Source organism: Perca fluviatilis, chromosome 2 (genome assembly GCF_010015445.1).
Source record: "Perca fluviatilis chromosome 2, GENO_Pfluv_1.0, whole genome shotgun sequence".
Taxonomy (NCBI): Eukaryota; Metazoa; Chordata; class Actinopteri; order Perciformes; family Percidae; genus Perca; species Perca fluviatilis.
Window position 1 is genome coordinate 18,505,824 of NC_053113.1, and position 19,816 is coordinate 18,525,639.

Here is a 19,816-nt window from a genome sequence, read left to right on the forward strand (position 1 = left end):
ATTGGCATCAATCTATGTAATGAATAAGCAGATTTATGAATTCAATCAGTTAAAGACAGCACAGTATGTGTCACCATTTAACATCACTAAATCATTACCTGATTCATTTGCTGGCCTCTTGCCAGTTTTGCTCGCTACTTGTTGTGACACTGGGTTCTATCTGGCAGTAAAGTTAGATTTTTGGTTAGCAACAATGTCTGTACGCCACTGGAAAATGTGGTCTTGTAAACCACTAGTTTAATACCAACAGTGCCATAGGTATGAGATAAATCGACTAACTGACCATGATTTGATTTGTTTACGATAATCACATATTATAACCACAGTTATTTGTACCAGTTTGTCTGAAAGTAATAACAGCTAAAGGGCTAAATGTTCATTGGGTGCTGATAAACTCCCACTACCTTCTGTTCCTTCTCTTGATTCTCACTAAGTTAGGAGATGAGATCAGTTGGAAAACAAACTCCGTCCTCAACTCACAAGTTCGATGGTTCAGCCAAATGTCAGCTTGTGTGTGACTGTGACGCTTGTGTCTACATCTGTGCTCTGAATCGTAAACTCACAATTAAAATGGTATCTCAGACTCAGAGAGGGAATGTCTGTGCACAGCTTTGTTTAATGCAATGTGACCTAAATGTATGCAAGTAAGTACATAAATAATCCATATTTGCATTCGCACATGTGCATTTATACACATACGCCATTAGTAACACACCAAGGTTTAAGGTAATGTCCCTCATACTTACAGTATGTATGCTTGTCGTCACTGCACCACCTCAGTTGTCTTCCTCTAAGTATGATGATTAGGAGGCACTCCGAAGTGCTTGACACCACACCATAAATTAACTTCGAGACACCTTAAATCATCTCCCCTCGAGTGCTTATTCCCTTTTGCTGCTGCCAAATGTCTTTCGTGTGTAATCTTTTACATAACAAATTCTAAAGCTGCCTAAAGTTGGAGCTGATTTGTAGCTTGTGTTGATGCTTTAAGCGTTGAGTGACTGTGCTGCCACAGACATCTACAGTAAATGCATCTAACGGCAGCAGCTTAATCTGGCAGCCAGATGAGAGTTTGCTGGATCGTTACCCAGCCCTGTAACAACTGAAAATGATGCTTCTACAAAAAAACAGTGGGATAAGCGAGTTTTCATGTGGTTACAAAGTGTAATTTGTGACTTTGATATAACTTCGCTACCTTTACGCCTCATAAAAAAAACAACAGTAACTTGTAAATCATACACCTTAGTCACAGCCTGCAAAATAAAGGTTTCCATAAAATGTACATTTTAGTTGCCCTTTCTATTCATTTCTTTTAGACTTGCCAGAGAAAGCCATGCAATCTCGATATGTCTTGATCAGGGAAGTAATATTACAGTGTGGCATTAGAGAAACTCTCTCTGTGTGAGCACATACCTCCTGCTGTCAAGTCTCAAACCAGTGGCATTTCCCAGAATAACAACTCAGGACTGGAAAATGAAGGGTGGTAAACAACAGGGTAGACACAGCAACGGTCCGCTTTGAAAACCCACAGGTAATTCTGAAATGAGACAAAGGGTCTCTTGCAGCTTGGTTCCTTTTCTACTACCACAGAGAGAGCTCGCACCTGCTGGGCTCCACTGGCGGAACTGCCGTGATGCTTATTGACTGACACACTAGCATCAGGGGGTAAAGAGCTGGGTGGCAGGGGCACAAATAGGTCAAATAACAGCCAGCGACGTGGTGCGGGGCATAGAGATAGAGTCAGCATGGTGGACGGAAGGTGGAGGGTTTCAGAGTTAACATGGCTATGCTGAAGAATGCTTTTCCTTTTGAGTGGTGGTATTCTTTTGACTTTTTATTCAGTTGTATCACACTGGCAGAAACATTGCTTGTGTGGTGCTTCATGTAAAACGTCTTCACTATATCTGTAAATGGCAACATTATTCAGAGTGCCAACTGACCATTCACTAATCCTTGCCCCGAATCATAGCTTAGCAACTATAACTACAGAGTAGGCCTGTCAAGCTTTTGGATTATGTTGAGGCGGTGTACACAGTGCTCTAGTAAGAGCGATACTTGGTACAGAGTTTGGAGGGTGGTGTCTTTTCTTTATCACCATTTGAAAGGCAAAAACAGAAGAGCAAATGTGTAAGGAATGGCTTAAACTGTGTGATTATCTGATTTAAACTACAAACATCAACAAGAAACAGAACGTAAATCTTAAATGATAAATTTGCCACCGTTATTATTGTATCATTATGTGCCGTGTGAGAAGGGAAAGCTACAGCAACAGTAACTAAGCATATCGAGCGGTCGGTTGTTGTCCCCCCTGCTCAGACAGCCATGCCTACTGTATTAGTTTATTAGAAATGTCACAGGAAGAGACTGGAGTGAAAGAAGAAACATATTAGACATATTTCTTTATCTTCAAGTCCAAACAGCACACGGTATACTCAGAGAGCAGTACTCTGATTGCCACCAAATGTCTACCTTTAGTTGAACTGATGGTGTCTTAATCATGAGCAGGTTTGTAAATCGCTGTGGGTGACAGTGTCCGCCAAATGCCTTACATTTAAATGTAAATGTAAATAGAAAAGGAAAGTGATGCAGTTCAGTAGCTACACAGACATGATGAGAGTCAGACTTTATGTTTCGGGACCATTTCCAACGGCTGTCCCGTGGAGATAAAGAGTAGACAGTGGACTAAAGTTATGAGTGCTGTAACTGTAAAATAGTTGACAGAGCGTAAAAATAAATGCTAAAAATAGTACAATGTAAGGTATGTATTGCCATGGAGATGAGGATATAGAACTGCATGCAATTGATAGAGAATTCTGGAGATAATATAGTTACACTGATTTAAATGTTTTAAATTGAACATCCACAATTCCTGTTGTCATTTATGGACTTTGAATTAGGTGGCAGAATTAACAGGTGATTTCTGTGACTGCAAAACATCCTCAGGAGATTCTGAAGATCATTGGCAAAGATAAAAACAAGTCCCATCATGTTGCAACACACAAAATAAGTGCATATTGCTTGTGTGCACAAGTGCATCCGTGTGTTTGTGTGAGCAATATTTCCAGTCCAGTGGATTTTATCTCATCTCTGACATTCCTGTTCAGAGCTGCTCTCCTGCTGCTCCTTTGATCTCCTCTTCCCTTTCTGCTCTGGTCTCCTCCGACTCCCACTCATTCTGACCTCCGGGGACTGTCTTCCTGACCGCAGGGCCGAGGAACACTGCATGAAGCTGGGGATCCGAAGGTGGTGGGCAGGGCCTGTAGCCTGGGGGGGTCACAGGCCAGCAGGAGGGACTTTAGGGGCTTTAGTTGAAACAATGGCCCGAACTGTAGTCAGGGAGGTGGGAGAAGATGAGATGGGGACAGGGGTCAGAGTTTTTTTGCTTTGTTGACAATAAATGAGTGCTGCACTTCCTGAAGAGATGTGACAGATTGAGCATGGTTGCCTGAACGGTCTGATGGGGTTTTGACAATAATGTGTGCTGATATTCAAATTATGTTTGTCTCTAAACTTCCAGTCGCCATCGCAAGGTACTGTAAACACAAGCCAAAAGTCTCTGCCCTGATTGGTTCCAATAGCCCATCATAAATGTATCGAAGTTGGGAAAACATGCAACGACACCTGCACTTCCACCACAGACATGGGAGTAAACAAACAATCTTTAGCTTGATGGTTCTGTCATCAAGTGCACTGACACTTAACTTATGTTGCATATAATGGAAATACTTAAACAAAGTTCAAGTACCTCAAATTTGTACTTAAGATCAGTACTTGAGTAATATCCTTATACTTGTATAAGATACTTAGTTACATTTCACCACTGTATATACAATTAACAATTCACTGAGTATACAATTACATCAATCCCAGGAATGTGGACGTGCATTTTTTTTCAAATAGGCTAAATCAAGTTATATTGATGGAATATTCTTATATTGAATGATATTGTCAACACTACGTCTATTTGCAAAATCTCAGTTTACAATCATTTTTATTTCATATTCCTGAATTAGTCTTCTTAGTGTCATAGTCTGAAGTGTAAAGGTGTAAAAACTCTCCCTTTTGGAGAAGAAGGGTATTAATGTCACCTCCTGTTCTTGTTCTAAAATGTTCAATGCCAGTGTCCCTCAGGGAGGACTCCCCTGGACCCCCCTGAAATGCACCGCCACTGGGCTGCGCTGGTTATGGAGCGAATACACAGTATACACACATTAGAAAAACACAAATAATATCACATTATGGCTAGTCACCATGACTATTAACTATAATAACTGGACTTTCTGATCTGGAGAACTGATCTAATTAGCACAGCAACAACTTCTAATAGCAGTGGATGATTGTAGGGCTGCTGTGGAAAGAAAGCCTCTCACTTTCCTTCAGCTAGCAGTCCTCAACGCTAAACATTATAAAATTGGTCAAATATTTGCTAAAGCGCAAACGAAAGGTGATCAAAAGCAGCAATACTTCACAGACTGATACTATGAGTGCAAAAGTTAGAACGTCCGCCATGTCAGAGCAGGACATATAGAAGTCAGAAAATATCAGCAAATCGGTTTATAACAGAAGTTTGTGTGAGTGTATCCTAGTGAGCTTGTGTGTGTGTTTGCATGCACAAGCAAAAGCTTTGGAGTCGGTGTGCATGATTGGCACACAATGCAGATGTGTGGGCAGCAGATGCCATCTGGAGATAGCAGAGTGGGCTGGTAGAGGAAGGGAATGGGGGTGGTGTTGGGGGGGGGGGGGTTGTTCCACCACTTCCCCCTTGGAAAAAAAGCTGATGGTTTGACAGGAAGATAAAGGAAACGATGGGAGTGTAATCAATCAAAAACACTGTGACACAAATAAAGGAAGACAAGAGACACAATCCGCCCACTCGCACCCTGTCCCGACCACCTTCACAGTCCGCCATTGTCGGTCTGCAAAACTTTTTTTTTGCCATTGCTTGAAAAGATCAAAAGCAGCCTTCCAGGTGCCTCTCTGGCTTGTTAAGGTTGCCAGGCTTGTTGTCATGGGAGAAAACAGGGGAAAGTGCCCTTCATCTGGGGATGTGGTATTGCACAATCAATGTTCAGAGGTTAATTAGCCAATTTCGGTGGTGCACCAGTTGCTTTATCTGCTTCATTACGCCGGGTGAGATACTTCTGCAGGAGAGACCCCCAAGGCACAGGCACAGTATCCCATCCCCAGGAGACTCTCATAAACCCACACACACATCTACATCTATTTCCCAAATCAATCTCATTTTTTTTGACCTAACATAATGTCTTTGAGCAATCCAAGATCCGGACTTTGTAGCTGCCCTCTCTAGTTAGAGCCTACATAAAAACACTATACTCTCTTTCTTTGAATGGCATCTGCAAGAATACACAAACAAAGCCACACTATGTCTGTAGAAGCATTTGAGACAATGGCAGGTCTATTTACAGTGAGATCACCCCTATGAGAAAACTCCTAGATGCTTCCTTGTATGGGCAGAAATAAATATATAGTAGCCAAGTCTTGGAAGGTTGGTTTGACAGCTACAAAAGGCATGGGAACTAGAGCACTTGGGATCTGCCAAACATGGATGCTAGAGGCTACAGACAATATTTCCACACAAAGACACATTCATGTTTGTCTTTGTATACAGTATATGTATGACTCTGTAATGAGATGAGAAGAAGAAAATGGGCAATGGAGTTCTGTTTTGACTTACAACCATTTAGAAATGAGCAGGAAGCAGTGCCCTATGGGACTATAAAGAAGATACTATTATAAAGGTGCTGGTTGTGGTTGTGGAGAGCTATGTATTCACTGGCTGCAGTGTGTGGTGATGCAGAACGCCCCAACCTGCCCACACGATGACAATCTCCTCTGCTGATCATTAAAAGGTTGCCTGCCTGTCGCTGCAACGGGCACATCTCATGGGAGCAATAGAAGACCTGTGTAGGAGGGCATAAAAGAGTGAGAGCACCCTAGGCAAAACCCCAAACCTGGACACAGTTGGCTTTTTCTCAAACATGAACAATGCAGCCTTTGTTTGAAGAAAAACTGCAGAAGATACATCAATTCCTGCACATTTAACTTTGCAGCACCACAACACCATGTCTGCTATGTACCCTGTACTGATGGATGAATCCCTGTGCACATTTCATCATAAATGCCCATAAAGCCTTGGTAATATTCGAATAATGGCAACAATAATCCAATACAAGCTTGCCACTTATCACAAAACAGGCATTGTCAATATCACAAAGTGCAATACCATGTAATGGTAGGGAGGTCATGCTCATGCTTGTTCTTTAATCCAATTTTGGAGGCAGAACAGGCGTCACTATGTCCGCTAGGTGGCGACCTTGGTCTGATGCGGCTCACCTCGGACAGCGCTGCGCTTGACTGGAGCCAGACTACATGCAGGATCAGCAGCAGCACAGTGTGAGTGCTGAGGAACACTGAGGACAAAAACTGACGCATCGCATTATACTCATATTAATATATAAATGAGGAGCAGTTTCTCTTTTTCATTTAAAGTTAAGGAAGCAGGGATTGAAGCAGACTTCAACTTCATTTCCTAAACGAACTCAATGCTCTGTCTGAAATCAAGGCAGCGCGCACACACAGACACACTAATCATTTGTTTTAACTGTTGGCCAAAATGACTTTCCCCCCGCAGTTTATTCGTGTAATGTCAATCGGTGACTTACAGAGTCATAAGGACCTTTAATGGGCCTTTGTACCTGCATGGCAAATGTCGTGGAGAAATGCCCACCTCACACTATCACCATCTCCTCGTATCTCTGACTAGATTGCCCACTGGCAAATGAGAGAGTGAGTTGTTTGGGGTGTGCAGTGGGGGTGGTTAATGATTATTCTCCCCATAACACCCCCCCACCACAGTCCACTAAGTTTCCTATGGATTGACGGGGTCCGCGTCAGACCGCACAGAGTAGACCCGCCTCCTGGCTTTGGTGCGCTCGTTGCGTCTCTTTCGCCCTGTCCGCTTCAAACCCATATTCCACTGGGAGAGAGAGACAGAGAGAGAGCGAGAGAGAGAGAGAGAGAGAGAGAGAGACAGACAGAGAGAGAGAGAGAGGTAGAGAGAGAGAGAGAGAGAGAGAGAGAGAGCGCAGGACCTGGGAGAAGAGCAACGAAAGAAAAACAGGAGAGAAAAACGGAACAACGACACAAATGGCACTCATGGCAGGGATTTTGTTCACGGCCGTCTTTCTTGTTTTTGGGATTTCTACATTTGTTTCGCCTGCACGGATATACCCCCCAAATGAAGGTAAGGTTGTTTGGGAGAAAATAACTGCCGGGGACTTCTGACTTTATCCCCGCTCCGTCTCCCTGTGTGTTTGCGCTGCGGAGCCCTTACTTCGTGGCCCCTAGTTGCGAGTGCGTGGAGCCGCGATGAGTTTAATGGTGGGAAACACCGACGGTCACCTTTACGCAGCGACTTTTGCTGGGTTTTGTGAGAACGCAACTGGAATGAGGAGTTGCTGTCCAAATGCGCATCGGCTGTCTTCGCTCGGTCTTGGGTCGTGCCAGCTGCTGAAAGCCTGCGAGCAGGAACACTTGCAGCCCCGATACGTGCTATTCTCTGTTAAGAGAGGTCAAGCCGCTCTCTGCTTAAAACGAAGTTTAATTTAGCGAAGCATCTCGTGAACGGACATGTCTTGTAGAACATAAACGAAGTAGACTATTAACGAGTCAGTGGGAGACTCGCAAAATCCTGCACACATCCGACCGGCCAGGCAGCTCCTTATTTATCCATTTCAGAGTCGCTCACAGTGATCGCTCCTGCTGTAACAGTGGATTTGGGTGGAAGGTGAACATGGGAATGACAAGAAAACCAATTGTAAAAGTTAAACTGTGTCGCTGCTCGGTTTATTATAACCTACATGTCGAATAGTTCCCAGCGATTAATAAGAGGTATTCGATTATTCGGCTCTTACAGGTTTACGTTTACTAAACATCGAAGTGCAAGAATTGAGCATGGTGTATCCGACACAAAACAAGAGCTCGGAAGGTTTCGGGGCAATTGCCTGCTAGGGGTCCCGGTGCGCAGCGTTTCAAAATGTTTGGCCCAATACAGATTCTAGCCTACATTCCACTCCAAACACTAATAAATGATGTACTTTGTTTTATTTTAGACCATCCCATCGGATCGAGTCTGTCCTGCAGAATTATGTTTCCATATCAGACCTGCTCGGCAGAGCAGATCTGTTTGACACAAGTCCACAGCGATGCGTCCCGGGCTCCGGGAAGTTAAATATGAAACAAAATGTTTAACATTTAAAATTGATCAGTCTGTATTGTACCTAATAATTTACACCGCGGACTTAAATAACGGACTTATTTATTAATATATACTGAGCAGCGGATTAAGAATTTTACTCACACAAAATTCAGAACCCTTAAAAATAAATAGTTCTACTCTGCCATTTAATTCAATCGAACATATTTTTTTAAATGAATGCTTCACAGACATACTGTTGTACTTTTTTCTCGAGAAAATGTCGCGCAAGAAAGCCTCTCTGTCCGTCGGAGGCATTTTAAATGCGTTTTGTTCTTCAACGACCAAGTTTATGCACACGGCTCCTTAATTGATTCCAATCATCAAACATGCTTCGGGCCGACGCTGCATGAGCAGAATTAGATAGTATTACTTTAAAGACACTGGGGAAATACATTTGTCGTTTGTAGAAAAGCTTTATCTTAACGAAAATCAATCATAACGACATGCGTTAAGCACAGAAGGGACTTACGCATAACATAACATTTACAAGACTCGTTGGTCTACAGTTTTTATTCTCTCTGTGTACTGACATTCATCATGAAAATATCACTTCGCTTTAACAGTTATTTCTATTCATTAAGCCTTTTTTAAATACCCATTTTCGTTCTTCAGACCGTAGTGGATTATGCTGATGCTGTATGGACGGACTGAGACTTTAAGATCACTTCGCCTATTCTTGTTTTCCAGTCACGTTATTGGACTCCAGATCTGTACAGGGGGAGCTGGGATGGGTCGCCAACCCGACAGAAGGAGGGGTAAGTACTGCAAAGAAGTGTCCCCTTGTTAGGCGCACGGTCCCCTATTGAGCAAAAATGGAGAGATAATATCCATTATTGGCAGGAGCTCTGGAGTGGACCGCCAAACAGATACACAGCCCTCTTTGATAAGATTCAGTCCTGGTGAGCCCTTTGTGGAAATATCATTGTTGATGATTTATTGTGCAGCTATCTGTGCTGTAGGGATATTAGGCTCAGGGTGAGATCAAGGCATCATTTTCAGTATCTTACACTAAATATTGGTAAATTAGAATTTGCCATTTTGTTGTGTATAAAGACCCTTAGGAACAACCTCCAGGCCCCCATGGGGTCCCCGGAATCCACTTTGAGAAATACCGGTCTATAGGCACCCCCCCTCATCCCCTGCTCCCCTTTCTCCTCGCTTCCCTTCTCTCTAACCACTCTGTAATGGTCAGATGCAGGGGCCGATACTGCAGCGGGCGTCAGGTTTCCTGAATAGACGGTGGATTGAATCGGTCTTTGTGGAGAAACTTTATATCCCTTTCCACCATTGAGTCGAGAAGAGAGAGAGAGAGAGAGAGAGAGAGAGAGAGAGAGAGAGAGAGAGAGAGAGAGAGAGATGAACTTGGCAGCTGAGAGAGGGTCCTCTGGAATGGATGAATAAGGGGGAAAGTGCAAAGGGGTTTAGCTCTTGCCGCAGGATGACTGGATCTCACTATAGAGCAACGGGGAATAGGGTCGACCAAATGCGTGATCCCTCAGTCTAACTGGGATATCTACAGTGGCTCTGATAACTGATAAGAGAAAGAATAGGGGCCACACAGTGGCCACGGCGTGCCAAGGGCATTAGATGGTTAAGGAAAGGTAAGGCGCATACCATAACTTAACAGAGTCTCAATTTCATTATACAGAAATGGCCAAAAATGTATTTCACTGGCATATCTTTGAATATCAGTGATGACCTAATTGTTCACATTAAACAAATTACAGTGTTTTGTGAGTCAGCAGTAACTCCTCCATTTGTTCTACTTAGAAATGTGATAATGAGCACATGCTAGAATGTTTTATGAAAATTAATACACATCAGCAACAATCATGTTAACTAATGAATAGCCACCCACGGGAACAGAATTTCACCTAGTGCAGCTGTTGCACGCTCTGCTCGCAAGCTTTTCTCAGTAAACTTGCTGCGCTCAGATCCTCCCCTCAGCCAGTTTATCACAAACAAGTGATTGACAGGGTCCTGGCAGCCCCCGGCAAGCCTGCATTCACCCTCTCATTATGACCAATTGGCCTTATTCTCCCTCTTCCCTGCTATCAGCGAAAGGTGCACCCTTATCTCAGTGCCGCTTAATTTCCACAACAAAAGGGGGCTAAAGGAAGAGAGCAGTGTGGAATGGAACAGCAGGAAATGATAGACATTTTCTCAAATCATACAGCCACAGCTATGTTTAGCATTATCCCACCCTCCTCCAGGGTAATAAGGCTTTAAACCAGATTGTTTATGATAAGGCGTCAAATCAAATCTGGCAGCATAACCCATATCTTCCATTGTTCCATTAAGACTTTTTTTTTATACAGTTTTCTAAATGGTTGAAGCAACGGCAGCCAAAGACCTGTCTGCTCTTGTTTACAGCCCAGCTCAGTCAAAGACTATTTAAAACACACGGTGAAAAACCAAAGGGAACACACCGCTTTCAGCCTCTCAAGACATGCTCGTATTTGCTCAACGGTGATCTGTCGAGAGAGAAACTTTATCATAAGTAAAACAAACATTCCCTCCTGGCAAAAATAAGCTTGGATAACGTAATCCATGCGCCCCACGTCAGCGTCTCTCTCTATTCTATGAGTTTATACTAACAACACAGTGGTGAACATGTGTGCCTTTGTCTCCTAGTCCCTATAATGTATGCTGATGTAAAGCAGGCGCACATTAGATCATTAGCATTGATTCCAGACCCTTAGTTTTTGAATTCACATAATCCCGTTTTCCTTTTTTTCTGATAGCCTGAGTCATACAGGTCTCTCAGTGTGTGTGTGTGTGTGTGTGTGTGTGTCTCTGTGTCTGTGTGTGTTTGTGTTTGTGTGTGTGTGTGTGTGTGTGTGTGTGTGTGTTTGTGTGTGTGTGTGTGAAGACAATTTTGTATACCACTCCCCAAGTTATTTTTTCTTTATTTAAGCTGTTATTGAAGTGTAGGCATTACAGAGGCATATAACTAATAACACATTTCCTTTCTCACAGTTGAGGGGAAGCCATGAATATTAATATCTGTATGATTCTATATTAGGACCTAACAAGTCTATTAGGTGCCATTCATAAAATATGCATTAAGTTTAGCCATCAATTAATTGCGCTGCTGAGACTCTAATATTGACTAATCTTTCTTGCATGTTCTTTTGCACAGTATCTCTCATTCTTGGCACTTGACTCCAGTCATGTGCAATACTTACATAGTCCATTTTAATTAGGAGACAATTTAGTTTTTATATTTCTCTGATGTTCTTAACCTTTAACAATTCTGCCATGATAACGTTATAGCATTTTACTACTGTTTTTTTAATTGTCTTAAACTATGGTTCGGAACTCATCATTAGTAATTCATTTGCAGATTGAAACTAAGAGTTTTAAGAACACCTTTGTAATAATGTTATTGTTTTGTTCTTTCCCCAGTGGGAGGAAGTGAGCATTATGGATGAAAAGAACATTCCCATCCGGACGTATCAGGTGTGTAACGTCATGGAGCCAAACCAGAACAACTGGCTCCGCACTGACTGGATCCCCCGAGGCGGTGCCCAGCGTGTCTACATTGAGATCAAGTTCACCCTCCGGGACTGCAACAGCCTCCCGGGTGTCATGGGAACCTGCAAGGAAACCTTCAATCTTTACTACTACGAGTCCAACAACGACAAGGAGCGCTACATCCGCGAGAACCAGTTTGGGAAGATCGATACCATCGCTGCGGATGAGAGCTTCACTCAGGTGGACATCGGCGATCGCATCATGAAGCTGAACACAGAGGTCCGTGATGTGGGCGCCTTGACCCGCAAGGGCTTCTATTTGGCCTTCCAGGATGTTGGAGCGTGCATTGCGCTTGTGTCCGTCAGGGTCTTCTACAAGAAATGTCCTTTAGCAGTGCGTAACTTGGCCCAGTTTCCTGATACCATCACTGGAGCCGATACCTCCTCACTCGTGGAAATTCGTGGATCATGCGTGGATAATTCAGAGGAGAAAGAGGTTCCAAAGATGTACTGCGGGGCTGATGGAGAGTGGCTGGTGCCCATCGGGAATTGCCTGTGTAACCCTGGATACGAGGAGCGCAATGCAGAATGCCAAGGTAAAGAACTGACATTTGTCTTGTGTTTTCTGGGGCTGGCTGTTTTTTCTCACTATTTATACAGTAGATCCCTTTCTGCCTTCTAACTCTGCCAGTCCCTTCAGTGACCCACCTCTATAATTTCTCCCCATCCTCTTGCTCTGCCTCTTTGTCTTTATCCCCAGTGTTCGTTCTCTTTGTCCTTCCCTCACTTCACCCACCTCGCACTCTGTTGGATATTTTTGACTCTTCTTTCCAGTGTCTCGTTGGGAGATAGAAACAATGATGATTGGATATGGAGTAATTAGCAGGCCCACTGGGAGGTGTTGTGCAATGGGATGCATCCCAGGAGAATTGGTGACACCGGGAGAGGAGGTTCGCACTACCGCTGTGTCTTTCACCCCCACCTGTTCGTTCTTTTATTCCCAATGGAGCTCGAAGCTGGGAAAAAGAGATAGACAGCTTTAGAGGGAGGGAAGTAGAGAAAAAGAGTTTATCATTCCGAGCAGGTATGAGAAGAGTGAAAATAAACAGCAGTGAGATGGGGTTGAAATAGTGCTATTTGGTAGGGGGCGAACAGCCCTTCATGGGGGATTATTGTAGTCTTAGCTTGCAGTGATCCTATACCATGTTGTTTGATGAGGTTTTAAGGTCAGTGTAGAGTGCATCCTTTCAGATAAAAAAATAAAAAAATAAATCGGAAGCAAGATAGAGCTTTTAGCATGTTGCTGAATTCTGACCATGGCCTAGAAATGCCCATTTAACATTGCCAATTGAACTTTGAATTTAGCTCTTACGAGAAATGGCTTTTTTGACTCTTCCCTAATTTAACTTGCTTGTTTCATTGCACACAGTAGATTGTAGTTTATGGTATACAGTGTATTGTGGTTAGCATCTAGTAGTATTCAGTAGCTGTTTTTTGGACCATATGCAGCATTTTGCCAAGCCGAGGCCCAGTTATCAGCTGGCCAGACGAACGTATGCCAATTCTGCCACAATGGTTTATTGGTATACCCCACCCGCCACCCACCACCATTACACAAAAAAAGCAGCGAGTCACAGCAGTGAGGGGTCAAAGGCTGGGCATGGGTGATTAACAAGGGGAACGGACCACTACACCTCTCCTAATTTATGAGGGAGCCTTTATCTTGGAGGACTAATTGCATGGCAAACAGGTCTGGTGATTTAGGGGTACTGTTGGCTGCTTGGGTGGGAAGACTAAGGGTTACAACTGAGCTGAGGGGTTGAGAGAAGGAGACCAGAAAGTAGTAAGTTACAGGCCTTATGTAAATCTGCCTTGGATTTGCTTTTTATCATGCAATTTACTATAATTAACTCTTGTTTCAAATCAGAATGAGACCCTGATCTCATACTGTATATCATAACTTTCATTATCCTGCAACATTGAAATGGACTACTTATCTCTTCTCTTTAATTTCAGTTGAAATAAACAGCTGTTACTCTCTAAAGAACGCAATAAAGGATTTTGAAACTTTGATTTTATATGACTAATGCAGTCTCGTAGTGTCTGCCAGCCTCTGAGCTGGCAGTATTGCTTTTCAAGCCAATAAATCCATTTAGTTCACATATCATTGCATCTGCTTTAGGTTGTTTAAGTTTACAGTGCCAATACATTCACTCTTTTCACTTTAAGCTTCAATTACACTGTTTGAAAACCTTTTTTTCTGGAAACTGGATAACATGCATCATGCATAACAGATCCAGAGACTGAAGGGTTAAAAGGTGCTGGCCACTGTCACTCTTCAAGTGCACTGATGAGCTGGTTAATATTCCCCAATGTGACAGGCTCTGTGGGAGAGAGGTTTCTCTCCTATATGACCATGTTGACCAAGGGAATTAGACAGGAGCTGGTTTTGGGGGAGGGAGGGTGGATATTGAGGTAGAGTCGTGGGGTAAGGTGTGTGTGTTGTTAGTTTTTTTCAGTCATATTAAAAAGTGTATGCGAGTATGTCAGCCTTTGGTCACACTATATGGCTTGATTTGGTTTAAAACCTTTCTTTTTAAAGCTGTTCTATGGTGCACACAAGCCCAATTGTAAGGGTGTGTGTGTGTGTGTTCGCATACTTGTGTGTCTGTGCGTGTCTTGAGTACGTGCAGGGTTACAAGGGCACCTTGGCCCCTGGTTCCCAGCCCAGGATGAATGGGCTCTCCTCCATCATTGTTTGGGGCAGCAGCGGAGCCGACTGAGGCGGGCGATGTTTGGGGGGGAAAAGTGGTAGAGGGGGGGCCGATGGGGCACGTTGGAATTGTATTCTCCACCCCTGTCAAAGGTCGGGGGTCACCCCCTTCTGCATCCATCTTACTGCTGCGTCTGACAGGGTCGTGGATTTAGGATTGATTAAGACGTCAGGATTTTGACAGCTGTGGCAGGGTGTGTGTGTGTATGTGTGTCTGTTCTCGATGTGGGCCAAGGGTGGCCAGGGTGTACACCAAGGGCCAAGGCAAGAGGGCCAACCAGGGCACTGAGGGCCAAGGGGCCCCCTGATCTAAGGAGAGGGGACTCTGTCTGTTTGTATTTGGGATCTCTTTCCCTGTTAACCAACTCCCCCCCCCCCACACTCTGTTGATGAAGGGTGGGGATCAGGGAGTCCCCTCGCTCCTCATCTGGTGAGGGGGTCCCTACTGTTAGAGGAGGGGGGGATGTTGATCAGGACGTGGTAGGGAGAGATTAGTGAGAACTACGTATGTCATTATGGGTAAATGATAATTACCTTAACTGTTGTTTTTTTTTTGTCGAGAAACTTTGAACGGCGGTGTGCTCTGGCAACAGTTTTTCCTGCAGAGCAATCATATGTGTTTTCAGGAAAATCAGCAAATCTCAAGTTGTGTGTTTGTTCCCTTCAAGTTATATTTGTTGGCTTGCGTGGTTGTTGAGGATATGGCTTGTTTGAGGCGTGAAGGTGACAGACACTTTTCACACTGACGAATGCAAGTTCACGGTTGAGCTGTTAACCGGCACCCTGCAACCTATCAACCCCATCAGCAGTCACACACACGCACACACACAACACACACACACACACACACACACACACACACACACACACACACACACACACACACACACACACACACACACACACACACACACACACACACAGGAATTAGGTTAACACCTTTACATTTATAATCACTTTTTAAATTCAAATGGATTTCTTATGGGCTTTTGCACATTTTATTTTTTCATTTTTGTTCTGCTCCTATTACTTTATTACAAAGACAAAATGCATCTCTTCTTTCCGATAAATGCTGTATTAAGCAGTCCTTCCAGAAAAATGCGGAGTTTTTTTGTGAGTGTTGCAGAGGCAAAAATCCTTGATTATGCGGCACGTTTTCTTAAAAAATGCGATGGAATGTGCGGGATATTTATACAATTTTATGCTATGAAATTGCGGGAACTTGCAAAAATTGCGGTTTGATGAAAAAGAGAAAAAAAAGTGATTCCCCCAACACCCTGCTTTTTGATAATGTTCACGTTGCGTAATTACGTCACTTCATAACGTTCCCATGGCAACAGGGGAAAATGGCTGCTCTTGTGTGAAGTAAACGCAACATTTTTCAACTTTCTGCTAAGATATATGTGACTTTTTTGCAACTAAAATGCGGGGATTATGAAATCATGCAAGCCCCGCATATTTTGCGCGGAAATCGATAATTTTTGCGGCGAAAGTGCGGCGTATTTGAAAAAACGCGGCTCCCGCATAAATATGCGGACTTTGGCTGATTATGCATTGAATTATGCGATCGCATAATCACGTTTTTCTGGAGGGACTGATTGAGGCAACACTGAGAAGTGCAAGATCTACAATTGACTACATTATCTTAAACTTCATTTTCACCACTTTGTGTGTTCCCTAAATCTGTTTGCATATGTGTGTGTGTGTGTGTGTGTGTGTGTGTGTGTGTATGGGCTTAGGGTCCCGGTTGCGATGTCAGTGTGTGATCGGAGCATTTTCTCACCTGAGACCCCCACCACCAACCTCTATTCCCAGCAGTCTTTGCTGAGCTGGAAACTCATTCATATTGGATTAAGAGGTTTTAGAGATGAAGTTTCTCTCCTGTGCGTCACTCATTGTGTGTGTGTATCTGGGTTTTCCATTCTCTTTCTCTCCCTCTGTTGACAGTGTTGAATATTTTTCACTTGGGAGCATCATTCTAAATTCACCACGTAATTCTATTTAGCCTGCCAGTCCCCGATGGCTTTAAATACACAGACTCGGTCCCTTACTCCTCCTCTTCCCCCTCGTCCTTCTCCTCCCTCACTTCTGCACACATACAAATTAAGTGTTTGCATCTTCTTCTGGGCCGACTCGTTCGTTTGCTTGTTTTTTCTGTCCATGTCTTCTGTCTCTTCACACTTCCTGTTGCTTTAATGTCTCTTTATGACTACATCTTTTTTCTCTATCTCTTTCCCTCTATTTTCCCACTGTGTTTCTGTTAGCAATTTTCTTGTCTTTTTTATCCTCCTTTCTTTATTTCTCCCTCCCTCTGCTCGTCCGTCGAGGTGGTTAGTGTTCGTCAGCCTGTCTCTGGTGGCAGCAGCAGGAAGTGGGCTGAATAATGAGATTACCTTCACTGTTGGGGAAGGAAGGCAGCTAGGAGCAGCACACAGAACATCATCACCTTTGTTCCCACACACATGCACACTCACTCACATGCACAAGTGTGTGAGTGTGAGCACAATCCTGAATAATAAAAATCCAGACACATGCATGGAAGGATGTCTTAGGTGACAGGAACCAATATTTGCATGAGTACACCCCACGTGTACAGCCGTGCACGCATGCTCACGCTTATACAAACTAACCAGGCAATCCAGGCACACACTCATGTATAAAAGGACATGTTAAGTAATAGACTGAAGTACACACAGACACATTCATAAATATGTATAGCAGATGCACACACACACACACACACACACACACACACACACACACACACACACACACACACACACACACTCAGAGCTGAGCAGAGCGCAGCAGAATAGAGGTGAATGCACTCATCACTCTCCCTGCCACCAGAGAGGTTCATTTTGTACTGCTGAATAGAGACGAGGAATCTATTACCAACGGAGAGCAGGAAAGAACAACAGCTAGAAAGAGAACGAGAGGACTCAATCTCTCAAAATGTCTCATGAGCAATCCTCCGCCACCCTCTCTTCCTGCTGAAATAATAGCTTAAAGCATTTTTAAAATATTCTGTTCTTGTTTTGCTCCTCAAATGATGAAAAAAAGTACTCTCAACACACACAAATCCTCCCTTGACCGAATGGAGGAAGGAGGTCGGGGGGAGGGGGGTAGTGGTAATTCAGCCGTCATTAGCTGAGGTGCTGAAATACTTTTCCTGCTTGGGCTGCCATCCCGCTTCAGTGTTTGCTCCTTTCACAGTTCTCTACACTCATCACCCAACTCTCTTTCCCCTCGCGGGCAGGAAGCCACCGGTGATCGCGCATGACCCGGGGCTGACGGCCGCAGTGCTCCCACAGCGCCAGCGTGTAGGTATACGCTGTCACGAATATCCGAAAATAGTAATTTGTCTCCTAAATGACCGAACTCTGAGTGGCGTGAGACCATTTCACTGGTTTTAGAAGGAGTTAAATGGCAACAAGTGTTATTTAAATTCTTGAAATAGATTGTGAATGATCTTAAATAAAATGTCTTAATTAAAGTTGGCTTTTGTTTTTTTAAAAGAGAATACAAATCCAGCTTCTACTCCCCCTACAAAACCGTTTTTTAGTTTATATAGGTTATTGGGAAAATGAAACATACTCAAAGATGCCAGTATGCAAATGAGCTAGCCTCCGTTTTGTTTGACAATACTTTGAACGTCAACAAGAAGTGACGTCACCCAACATTGCTTAGAGCACCTTTAAAGTAACAATTTGTAAATATAAAAAAACAGTATGACTTCAAGAACAATGTATTCAATACATTTGTTCCAAAAACACAGAAAGGAAAACACCGATTACTAAACATTGAAGTTTTCCAATGTATTATTCTGAGTGGAAAGTTTAACTCAGGAGACAGAGTTATTAATTCCCAATCTGTGTAAATATTTTTTCGCTACCTAGAGGCCATCAGTCCTGGTCATTGTACAACAATTAATTTAGATGAACATGTACACTAAATCAACGATGCACAACTAAAACCCAGGTAACATGAATGCACACCCAAAACATTAACAAAACACACTTTAACTAGGACAGAAACCGTTCAGAACATACGTATAACTTTTACCCATGAGCCTTTGCACTGCTTCATCACAGAACAGTTCAAACGACCCCGCCCCCCCCATACAGAAACTTAAAATCCTTAGTTATCTCTGCTTAATACGATCTGTACTGCTTACTTAAGATGATAATTACAAACAACTAACAGGATTTAGTAATGAATATGGTTTTTAACAAAACATGAACAAATAAGTAGTGGCCACTAAAAAGTTGAATTACAACTAAATCTGGGTTTACAGTGATGGAGCTGGAAAAAAACAAACAACACATTTGAAAAGTGGTGGGAAAGCACCAATACCATCTTAAAAAATCAAAAAACTAATAGTTAAATATTATATCGGTGATATTGTTCTTTCTGTTTCCAAATGTAAAGCTTATCTTAAAAATTCCAACATCACAAAAATTGGTAATATGAACAGTGTGGATACATTACATTCTCACCAGTATAATATGCAGATAATCGCAAAAGTTAGTCTACTATAATTTGGTTATGTGGAGTAAGGACAGCTTATGTGATCTGTTATAGTGCTGCAAACATGGTTGTCAACTGGCATCAGGAACATACTGTATAGCAGTGGAAGTGTCTGAAAGTGGTTAAAGGGATGATAAAATGTCCCTCTCCTCTCCTCTCCTCTCCTCTCCTCTCCTCTCCTCTCCTCTCCTCTCCTCTCCTCTCCTCTCCTCTCCTCTCCTCTCTCATCTTTTTGAAAAAGCATCCTCTCTTTGAAGCCTGCGATGGGAAGAGGGAGCGATTAAAGCAGTCAGCAAGCAAATTAGCATGTCAAAAGGCCCTGAATCAATACCCCAGCTCTCTACCAATACAACCCTGTAGTCCTTTCACCCACCCCCCTTCATTCTATCCATCCCTGACGTTCCCCCATTCTGCCGGCTGTTTCCCTTCTTCTCCCTCCATTTTCTCCTGCACTCATGCACACTCTCCCTCTTGCTCTCTTGCCCCTCTCTTTCTCTACCGCTCACTTAAAATTTTTCTTCCCCCTCTTCCTCCAAAACTCCTTGTTTTCTCCCTCAGCTGACGGACCGAGAGAAGAGGCAGAGTTTGTAAAGAGAGATAGACGGATGTATAGGCAGAGAAAGACAGGCAGAGGGAGAAGTGGACAGCGATCAAGTGGGCATGGGTGGACTGTTTCAGAGAGAGAGGATATGAAAGCGAAAGAGGGCCTCTGCCACCGTCTTTGTGCTGACAGAGAGGGAGAACAGACCTCTCTCGCCA

General features: G+C 43.3%; 1 protein-coding gene across 4 annotated transcripts in view; it reads left to right on the forward strand.

Moving 5' to 3' along the window:
- The first annotated feature begins 6,912 nt into the window (after positions 1-6,912).
- The window catches only part of epha4l (eph receptor A4, like), a 56,734-nt gene continuing 43,830 nt past the window's right edge, over positions 6,913-19,816 (forward strand). For 3 of the 4 annotated variants that reach the window (XM_039782787.1, XM_039782794.1, XM_039782802.1), the window contains exons 1-3: positions 6,914-7,264; positions 8,966-9,033; positions 11,687-12,350. In XM_039782787.1, coding sequence (XP_039638721.1) covers positions 7,168-7,264; positions 8,966-9,033; positions 11,687-12,350 — 829 coding nt within the window. In that variant the 5' untranslated portion in view covers positions 6,914-7,167. Of the gene's footprint in view, positions 7,265-8,965; positions 9,034-11,686; positions 12,351-19,816 lie in introns of all 4 variants that reach the window. The other variant, XM_039782807.1, reaches the window with a different exon arrangement.